This window comes from Podarcis cretensis (genome assembly GCF_951804945.1).
Source record: "Podarcis cretensis genome assembly, chromosome: 15".
NCBI classification, from domain to species: Eukaryota; Metazoa; Chordata; class Lepidosauria; order Squamata; family Lacertidae; genus Podarcis; species Podarcis cretensis.
This window is the reverse complement of record NC_137185.1, coordinates 13,525,030-13,536,097: the sequence shown is the minus strand read 5'-3', so window position 1 is coordinate 13,536,097 and position 11,068 is coordinate 13,525,030. Positions and strand designations below refer to the sequence as shown.

The 11,068-nt window shown below is 43.3% G+C and overlaps 1 protein-coding gene across 2 annotated transcripts in view; it reads left to right on the top strand.

Moving 5' to 3' along the window:
* Positions 1–11,068, top strand: part of ZZEF1 (zinc finger ZZ-type and EF-hand domain containing 1) — a 78,247-nt gene that overhangs the window by 2,421 nt on the left and 64,758 nt on the right. For both annotated transcript variants that reach the window (XM_079955332.1, XM_079955333.1), the window contains exons 2-5: positions 5,733–5,877; positions 7,657–7,851; positions 8,766–8,937; positions 10,248–10,447. In XM_079955332.1, the coding sequence (XP_079811458.1) occupies positions 5,733–5,877; positions 7,657–7,851; positions 8,766–8,937; positions 10,248–10,447 (712 nt within the window). The remainder of the gene's footprint in view (positions 1–5,732; positions 5,878–7,656; positions 7,852–8,765; positions 8,938–10,247; positions 10,448–11,068) is intronic.

The window sequence follows — 11,068 nt, the reverse complement described above, 5'->3', positions numbered from 1 at the left end:
CTCACTTGTAAGCTCCAATGTGTTCAGTTTAGGGTTTCTCCTTTAGGAAATGCACAAGGCAGGACAGCAACCACCTCCTGCAGAGTGGGCTCTACAGCAAACACTATTGTGTTCACTTCAGGGCTTCCTTTTCGGAAACGTACAGCATTGTAGGATTGTAGCCTTGCGATTCAGCTCTATGGAAACTTGGGAGTGAGATCCTGTGTGTTTATTGAGTCTTGCCCAGGAATGGATTTGAGATGGAAGTATTGCTATTAACAGTTTTGCATAGTTCTGTGGCTTGGTGAAATGCTTTATATTACTTTATCTGTGTTGTCTACTCAACAACCATCTTCTGTGGTGGGCTGCTGCATTTTCAGATATGCATCTTAGGGTAAGAGTATGACTTGTAAGCCCTGAGCTGAGGGTGGACAGGTGTGAACCTGGGTCTCCTTCCCGCAGCAGTGGCTCTGTGTGCCCTATAGAAGCAGATTTAAAATGCTGTTGTTGGCAGGGGCCACAGAGAATTTGGCCCCGAGTTCTGAGGCTCCCCAGCGATGGTTTAGAACAGGCATAGGCAAACTTGGCCCTCCAGATGTTTTGAGGCTGCAACTCCCATCATCCCTGACCACTGGTCCTGTTAGATGGGGATGATGGGAGTTGTAGTCCCAAAACATCTGGAGGGCCGAGTTTGCCTATGCCTGGTTTAGAGGTTACCAAGATGAGAATCAGAATTTACAAATGCTTCAAATTATTAAAGTAGCATAATGGAATCTGTGGTAGGTTAGCATAAATATGGGGTTGAGAGGAGGGAATAAAATGATAAGGCTAGTGCACTGGTTGAATGTGTTTTGGAGACTTGCAATATTGACGTTACACGTTTTGGTCCAGTACTAAGTTTTGTTTCCAAGCAACCTTTTCCCCATATGACCCATGGCCATAAATAACCTGCAGTTCTGTTGAAAGCATGACCCAGAGGATATATTTTCCCATGCTGTTAAATGTAGTGCCCTCTTCCAATCCAAAGGAGTGTCTGTGGTTTTGAAGCATATATGCTGGAGCTTTTAACTCCTTAAAAGTCACCTTGCAATCTCTCGCAGAAGCTGCTGCTCATGAAAGGAAGTTAGAAGTTACAGTATGTTATACTGGTAATTAGGGGAGTTTCTAAACTGAGATTATTATTTCATAAGAACCCAGATTGAATTTTGTGTTTCTCCTCTGCTGTTTAGGACTTCACAAGCGTGTGATTGTCAAATGGGGTAATGCCTGTAGAATGGGACATTGGTTTCACAAACAGTTAATTATGGGAAGTATTAAATAAACCTTCTCCTTTCATTTTAACAGGGTTCATGACAATGTTTGCCTACATGGGAGAACATATGCTGGTTGTTTTTCATAAGTGATGCTAGGAGTTATGAGTTATTTTAGTTTGGAATATCCGTTTCCTCAGTGTGTTTTATATGAGGCAGAAAATGGAAGAGAATTGATTTAAAATTAATACACATCCAAGCAGTTGTTGTGGAAAATGCAAAAAGCAGTTTAAGTGCTGTTTGAAAAATGCCTGCTTTCAGCCTGCAAACGCCAGCATTGCCTTTAGAGTGGGTGTGGACAGTTTCACCTTTATGTAACATGTAATCCTGATTGTATGAAGAGAAAGAGAACACTTCAGGGCAAAGGTTCAGGGGACAACACCCTGTTAAGAAACATGACCTGATGCTCAAGCAGGGAAACTGTTTGATTTTGCTGGCCCTTAGGCTTTAGCAATGCACACAGCTCTCTGCCTTTTTGCAACACTTCCTTGTTCACTTGCAAATATGCTCCTGAGGACCACAAACAGCCTTCCAGGCCTCTCTATTCAACCCTCAGAACTCTGCGGGTCAAGCCTCATACCCAGGCCACACTCCTCACTGCCCCTGCTCTGCACCCTCCTGAAGTGCTTTTGCCTGGCTGGGCCCTTGAACTGTGATTCCTCCTGCTTAAGTGAATGGAAAAAGGGGGGTGATGGCTCTGAAGCTTTGCCACTTGTAAGCCTGGGTCAAAGCTCCACTTGTTGTTTTTGTCCCAGATGATTTGCTTGTGCATTTCAGATATATATTTGAAATTTTGAGCACAAGTAATATATGCTGATATTTATCTTTTAAAGAAGAAAAAGCTTCACTTCTCAGGAGCCCAAGTCACTTTAGCTGTGTCTATAAACCTGTATGCGGTTGATGAGCACCACTTCAGAGGTTGACCCTCAGCTCTGAAGAATTCTCCGTACAGCATTCTGTATACTTTGAGTCTCTGGCACTTGTTCATTGTCATGAATTGGAGTGTGTCATTTGACAATCTGGGTGGGGTGATTGGGGTTGGCTTGACTAGCCAACTCCGAGGATCAATGGAGAAGTTTGGGGTGTTCCCACATGGCATCACAGATCCACCATCCCAGACACTGTGGAGAAAACATCTCTCTTCCTTTTCCCTCAGACCTTTCGTTTTGCGCACCTCTCCTGAGCCCATCTTCTTCCTCTTCCAACTCTTGTTTATTTATTGTCTACTAAAAAATTATTTGGAACTTTTCTGCCACGTAAGAGCCCCTAATATGGTCCACGCAGTATTAAGATGAATATAGTATTGACAGCGGACATCAACGTTTTTCAGGCCTCTGTGCACATTTAGAATTTTTTATCAAATGCCATGGCTGCCAGCTCCTCTGCTCACCTCTTGCCTCCCTCCCCCTGGATCAACCCATACCCCACAGAGACAGTAGAGGAGAGCACATGCACATGGATGTTGCTTTTTCAAGGGATTTGTGTAAACAGACATATACAAGAGTACTCAAAAAGATTTGTACATATAATCAGAAATAATTTGGTGTCAGGTTTATTCAGGGAGCATTTTCCCCCTTGTTATGGTGTTGTCAGGCAATAGACACACTGAGGAGCTCCGAGGCGAGTGAGGCTGAGCAGCCAGACTTTGCTCAGCCCATAATGCTGCCAAGGTGGCATGATGTAAGCTCCTAACCAACATGAAAGCATAAGGTTTGCACAGCCTTGCTTTCTATCCATTCAAACAACCAGCGGAAGTCTTCCCGACCTCATACAACACCTTTACCAATCAACCACTCATGCCCATAACAATTTTGCCTGACTTCTGATTGTGCTATATAGGGGCACAATCTGAGACCGACGGTGAGAATTCAAATACTACAATCTAACCTACTTTTATCATTTATCATTTTATTACATAAAATTCAGAATTAAAAACAGTTAAAACGGACTACATTCACTGGAATAGGGTGGATCCTGCAACTCATATCTCAGGTATCAAAGGTCAGGGGGGAAAGCTGTGTATTCAGCATTTACCAAAAGCTGTATACTGAATAAGCTGGACACAGTTCTGTGCGGAAGGAATTGCACAGTTTAGGGCCTTCCAGCAGAGAATGGCCTCTCCTGGGCCACCGCTCCCCTCAAAAAACCTTCCGAGGGTGGTGGAACTTCCAAGGGGACCCTTCTACTGAGCTTGACAGGTCTGTCAAGCTCAGTAGAAGGGTCCCCTTGGAAATTTGGGACCTAAATTGTTTAGGGTTTAGAACAGTTAATGTGAGCACCTTGAATCGGGCATGGAAACGAACTGTCAACCAATGTAGGACAGTAATTGGAAGATGCCTTCACCATGTTAAAATAAAACACCTGTCACTTCTGAGGTCTTTGGCACCCCAGAAATCAGCCAGCAAATCCACCCACACATGGCTTCAGCTCAGCAATTTATATCAAGAGAGATTGTGGCTGAACTGAAGGGACAGGTGAACACACTTACTTCCCCTAGCAACTGTTCCCTGCCTTTCACCCAGAGAGTACATGTTCAGATAAGGTTATAGCCCAACTGCAGAGCAGGTAAATATACATGCTTCCAGAGCTAAATGGCACTGACTTCCCTGTCTCTGCAGTTACAGCTAGCTACAAATCACAATAATTTTTCATGCAAACTAGGATTGGATGTACTTGTTGACAGTAGTACACTGCAAACAAATCACCTGGCCAGCTTTGTTTAAATGGTGCTACTTGGGAGGTCACTTAGCCAAACACCACTCTGGTTGCCAACACATAGTCTGTCCTCCCATGCTGTGGTTAAGCATGTGACAAGCATTTTCACTGCTGACCTTTGAAATGAGGATAATCCATATCCATTTACAAGCAGCATGTTCAGCAATGATACACACGCAACAGTGTGTAGAACAAGTTACAGTCAGTTGTACAAAATGGGCTGGCATGGAAAGAAAGTAATTTTGCCTTTTTTTCAAATGGCTGTTTTAGCTCAAACAAGTAGGCCTTGAGCCCTTATGCTGATGCCATGTGTATATCTAACCTTTGGCCATCACGGATTAGTTAAAGGACCAGAAGGGAGACTAGCTTTAGTTGGTGAAAGCAAACAACCTTGTTGCTTACATAAGACACTTCAGGTATGTTTACAGACGGCCCTATCCTGTGTTGCATTACAACAATTTCAGTTGTGTCGATCACACTCCCTAAAAGGGGCTCGCAATCTAGTCCCTTCTGGGTTACATCTTGAGGGAAACTTAAAGTAGAACAAGCTAAAATTGATACCTTAAAAAAGTATGTCCTTTCTAAGGACATAAAAATAGCCTGCTGGATCAGTGGCTCATTCAGTCCAGCATCCTGTTCTCAGAGCGGCCAACCAGATGCCTGTCGTAAACCCCAAAGCAGGACCTTAGTGCAGTAGCAGCTTGGGAGAAAACTGGTTTATTACGACTTTTAATAGGTTTGCAGGAGTGTACTGACAATCCATCTGACTCAAGAAAACAGAACATCATGTCCAGTCTAAGATTTTGTTAAAGCAATAACTGTGATAAACAACCAGTGAGATTCTCTTACTAGTTTTGGGAATCATTTCAAATCTCTGCTGAAACCATGGTCTCGGAGGGCATCTCTGAACTACTTGCTGTTTCTGTGACTCAGCTACAGCTCCTATAGCCAATGGTCAAAAAGGCAATGCAAGTTAAAACAAGTTGTGTGCGTGTGTGTGCGTTCACCCCCTTCAAAAGCCGATTATATATATAAACAGTTGAATACTGTATTCATAAAATCAATCCCACAGATACCAACAGAGCTAAAGGTCTCTGTTTAGATGCCAAAAAGACAATAACGAAAGTGCCTGAGATATAACGGAAGGGAGTTCAAAGGGTAAAGTGTCACCACACCAAAGGCCAGCTGCATCTAGAGAGTATCAGATGAGTATTCACTACAGGTGATTGATTACAGTGGTGCCTCGCAAGACGAAAAGAATCCATTCCGCGATTCTCTTTGTCTAGCGGTTTTTTCATCTTGCGAAGCAAGCCCATTGACGGCTTAGCGGATTAGCGCTATTAGCGGCTTTTAGAGGCTTTTAGCGGCTTATCAGCTTAGCAGATAAGCGGCTTAGCGGCTTAGAAAAAGGAGGGGGGAAGTCGGAAAAACTCACCAGACATTTCGTCTTGCGAAGCAAGCCCATAGGGAAATTTGTTTTGTGAAGCGCCTCCAAAACGGAAAACCCTTTCGTCTAGCGGGTTTTTCGTCTTGCGAGGCATTCGTCTTGCGGGGCACCACTGTACCTTCTAAATCAAGTTATACCCAGTGTGCTATAACTTTGTGCCAATGGAGAAAATTGCTTTTTCCATTTGAGATAGTTAAAGAACGTTGACAGTGGGCACAATAAAAGGAGGATCTCCCCTCTCTGCTCATCTAACTGCTGATCTTCTTTTTCTTTCCCTTCAGGCTTTTGCTCAGTTTGATCCTGAGGGTGATGGCACAGTGGATGTGGAGAACATGCTGGAGGCTCTCAAGAACTCCAGCGGAGCCAATCTTCAAGGGGAGCTTAGTCATGTGATCAGGCAGCTGCAGGCTTGTTCGCTTGTCCCAGGTAAGAAATGGGAAGGAAGAAGGGAGATGGCTTCTGTGGATTTATCTTAATGCAATGGGCCACGGACTTAAGATAGCATGACAGTAGCCCCCTGGGAAGGTGCCTGGTGTTAGAGCAAACGGAGAAGGGCCATAGCTCGTTGGTAGAGCAAGCCGAAGATCCCAAGTTCAACCTCTGGCATCTCCAGGTAGAGTTGGGAGAGACTTTGCAGTGGGGCTTTCTCCCTAGGATGATTCTTCTGCCACTGTAAGGCAGCTTCACATTCTCCAGTTGATATATAGCTATGTGAGTTGTAGTCCAAAACATCTGGATAAGACGAGGTTGGTGAAAACTAACATATCCAATAGCAGAAGGAATCATTGATTGGGCATCTCACTTAGCTCAAGTGTGCAATTCTATCACCATTGCTAGCTTCACCCTGAACCGTTCAAGGGGTTCATTTTTAATCACTTGTTTACTCAGGAGCTGTCATGTTGACTTGCTCGTGTTTTCCTGAGAAGTGCATGGTCATGATTCATGAGGCAGTGCCAAACCTTTGCGAGGTTTCTAGTAGCTTTGTTTGGGCACACCCAAAATAAACAGTCAGGGTATAATAGCTCATAGCTAATAATAATGCTTGTTTTTCAAATATTCATAGTGCTTTCACAGTCTTGCTAAGGTAAGGCCAGTATTGACCCCATGTTACAGATGGGAGATCAATGTTGATAGAGGGAGATTGACGTTTACTGAAGGTCCACACTGAGTTTCTATAAGAGGCAAGATTCAGAGTAGCAATTTTCTGCTTCATAGCTCAAGCTTCTTAGCCACAGCACCACACCAATGTCTAAAATATATGAAAACTGTTAAATCTGGAAAAAAACCCTCAGGCACCCTGCGAGAGGGCTGTGAGTTCCGTGCTAGGAAAAGGTCTGAGAAGAGAATGGTATCTGTGGGTCTTTCTCTCTCTCTTTTTTTAACATCATGTTTCACTAGTTTGTGTGCATTATTTGAGCCCCATAGTTGAGTTGAAGGATGTCTTAGCAGTCTTTCACAGCTAGAAGAGGTTAAGGATATGATTCAAGGTACCAAGTAAGGAACAGATAGTCATATAGAGTGTGGCTACTCCCAGTTTCTGAACACTGGAGATTTTGGGAGATTCTGCACCCGTGTTCATAAACATATCCCCCAAACCTAGGAATGGACTAGGATTTTTAAACAAGTGCCATGTCATATTTCCAGAAACTTCTAGAATCATACAACATGGAAAAACGCTGCTACCAGCTCATACCATTCTGTAGGGATTATATCAAAACAGTTTCAGTAGTTTAGGATACAATGATTACTTGGTTCACACACAGTTAAGCCATCAGCCTGTTCGTTGGGGCCAAATGTGCTTCCTCACTTGCTCACACTGATTGAATATGCTTCTCCTCACACTGGTTTTAATTATCAGTAGCTTCATATGGTTTCTTTCTTAGGGGCACTGCTGCTTCTTTTCCCCCTTCCACTAGCGTAGTTTGGAAGCACCTAAGTGGTGACTTGAGTGGGGTTTATTTAACTAATCTCATGTTTAGCCCAGGGATTGGGAGCCAGTGGCCCTCTAGATGTTGTTGGACTACAATTCCCATCATGATGGGAGTTGTAGACCAACATCTGGAGGGGTGACAGATTCCTCTATTCCTGTTCTAGCCAGTCGAGTGATAGAATTAAGTGCCACTTAATTAACTGAAGCAGGAAATGTTCTGTCTCTACCAAAATATGTATGCACCTTATTAAGTGCCTTTCCCTTTCCTGCTCAAGGTTTTGTAGACATATTTTCAGAGTTGAATGAGCGCCTTAGTCTCCATGCTTTCATGATCCTGAGGTTCCTGCACCGGCATCGTATCGCCAGCACAGTCATCCCATATCCAGTCTTGGAGTACTTCAACAATATTTGCACCATGCGATCTTCCGTACTGAAGGATTCTTTAGACCGGCTCCTCCTAAAAGAAAAAGGTATTGGAAGTTGATTTGTCCTCTTCTCACCTAAAATGTTTATAATCAGGGCCAGCCACTGAGGTGCAATTATAATCTTAATTGTGTTTCCTCTCAATCTTCTGAATATCCATGTCAGGATAATTTCTTGAGCAGTTCAGTATCAAGACATGCTTGGAGGCAAAGCTCCTCTGCAGATGGAGATGCCAGTCTATGCCTCCCTTATTTGAACCATGTTTAAATTCTGATTTCACTAACGTGTGGTATTTTTGTTACTATGGGTGCGGTTCCCCCCTTTTTTTGTCTTCTCCAGATCACCCTTCACTAGGCACCTGTAATTGTTCTGCATAGGTTGTGATGTGGGTCATTCAGTCACTCAGAATACAGAGGCGTAGCAGAATTATCTACCTTCAGAGGAGGCTGCCTGTTGCATAGCTGTATGAGTGTCTGCTCTGGGCATCCCCCCCCCATCCAATTATTCAGGTGTGCCCAGATTAGTAATTCATGCGGGAACTCAGAGTGGGCTTCCCTATGGGTTGGCAGCTCTATAAGTCCTTTAATAGTGAACCTGGGCGGCTGAGCTCCTGACAAGAGAGGGGAAAGGACCTAAAAAAACCAGAAGCCAGATCCACACAGTCTGCTTAACAGTTAAGTCTGTGGATGATACTTGTACTGTTTGGATGCCAGTTCCAATACCTGCCCTTAAAAAAAGAGAGAGAAAAGGAAACACTAGATGAGAGAGGTTACTTGCCTTTCCTCTAGGCAAATTCTCAATGAACGTGTTGCAAGGAAATGGAAGAGAATCACTTCCTCAAAGGTCTCGTAGATTGCCATGAAGGTAGGGGGGACGAAGGAAGAGGAAAGCAGAAGTCAGTATGCTGGTATGAATGTTTTTACTTAACCCGTCTTTGCCGCTTCTTCCAATCTCTTTACAGAATGTCCGAGTGATTTAAATGGAAACCAGGAATTAGACAAGCTCAAATCAGTTTCAAAGTGCTACACTCACATAGAAACTTCCTCCAATTCAGCAGACATTGACAAAATGACAAATGGAGAGACCTCCTCCTTCTGGCAGTCTGATGGGAGTGCTCGGTCACACTGGATACGGTAAGTGACAGGCTGAATTTCATTATTAACAAGGCTTCTGGGATTTCCAGAGCAGAACGTTCCTCTTCTTTGTTTGACTTGGATGGAAACTGGTTCACACAAGACTCTCAAGCTTGTAGAAGAGAGGTATTGTGGTTCTGTCCAGATGTTGGACTTCAACCACTATCCCTGGCTTGAACTTAATTCTGAGCCCTAGAACTGTGGTTTGTTTCATTTACTCATAAAATTCCTTAGCTGCCCTTCACCATAAGGTCCCCAGGATGGGTTACAGCTATATAAACATAAGGTTACAAAACCAGGTAAAACCATTTCAACCAAAACAGAAGCTTCTCTTGAACAGAAGGGGTGGGTCCCATAAAACAAAATACCTTAACTGTCAAAAGCTAGTATTGCTCCCACTAGGGTTACAGCATGGATAAACAACAGTGATGTGAAAGACTTTGTGCAGGAGGTTTTTCTACCACTATATTTTCCTATGATTCTTCCCCCTGCTTACTTATTTATAACAATATTTCTGTACTGCTAATACATGAAGAAAATATCAAAGTGTTTCACAACAAGTACATATGAAACCACACAATAAAAAACATATTAAAAAGTTAAAATCAGATAACTGTTGTGGAAAGATGTATTCTTAATTGCCTGCATAAGCTTGAAGGAATAAAAAGTTTTCACATGCGTTTAAAAGTTGAAACAGATGGTGTCTGCTGTATCTTTAGTGACAGAGGGTTCCACAGAGCTGGGCAGATTACACAAAAGGCTTGGTTCCTTCTTGTTCTCAAATGAGCCTTGCCAACTTGGGGAATGACCAGCGACATTCATGCAGATGATCTCGGTGACCAGCCTGGGATATTAAGCTTCTGGCTGTTCCTGAAGTACCCTGGGCTGAAGTTGCTCAGGGCTTTATAAATTAAGACGTGATCCTGGCCTGATAATAGATGGACAGCCAGTGTCAACTTGCTTGTGATTTTAACTGTTGATAAAGTTTTTAATGTGCTGCTTGTTTTATTACTAGGTTTAGGGTGATTTGAGCGAAGTTCTGCCCAGAAGACCTAATAGGCATGACTAATGCTAGATGCAAGCCTTTGCCTTTAATTCTCATGATTTCTTTTTTAATTGTAAGCTGCTTTGAGTTTGATCTTTATCATGGACTGGTGCGATATGTATGGCCCAGTGGATACAGAAGCCTGGCATCCTTTTATAAATGTGTTCTTTACTGAATAAGTGCAAGTCAGGCAAGCTCAGTTGGGCACCACAAAATCTCCTGTTCTCACCCCCCGCATTCCCAATGAAATCTCTTTGCCTTCCAGTTTAAAGATGAAACCGGACGTCATTCTGAGGCACCTCTCGATTGCAGTCGCAGCCAACGACCAGAGTTACATGCCGCAGCAGGTTACGGTAGCTGTTGGAAGGACGGCCAGCAATCTCCAGGAGGTCCGCGATGTTCACATTCCCAGCAATGTTACCGGATATGTGACATTGTTGGAAAACGCTAACATTAGTCAGATGTGTGAGTCAATAACAATACAATTGGTGTTTCTTCTCTCTCTCTCTCTTTTTAATAAAACAAAATATATTTTAACTGACTGGCTTGAAAGGTAAAAGGGGGGTGGGGAAGCAGTTCCTTAGGGATGGGAAGTTTGGGTTACCCAGCTCAGCCCAAAGTCACTTTATCTCGTCCAGGTTAACCCAAAGCGACTCACAATCAGTCCACCAAACAGATAAGAAACCTCACATAGACACTTGCCTGCATCCCTAGATGTTGAGCTCTCAATACTTGTGGATGCCCATGCCCAGAGACAGTTTTCATGTGCTCTGGGGCCAAGCCTTTGAATCTGAGTTCAGGTTCTGGAGTTCAGCTAGAAAACTTATTTAAAAGAGTGTTGGAGTTCAGATTGACAGGTTTTAATACCCCAAGTGTGTATAATGTTATAACTGTGCCACTAGAAATGTGAAGCTTAATACTTGGAAACCACTGAAATCAGATGTCTTGTGAATATCACTCTTCAGGCAAGATTCGGTGTCTGTATTATCCTCATTTCCATGCAAACCCATGAATGCCATGGTTGGCTTAAAATGCACAATGCTGCTCAGCAAGATACCTGTGGTTCACTTGGACATTTGACAGCCC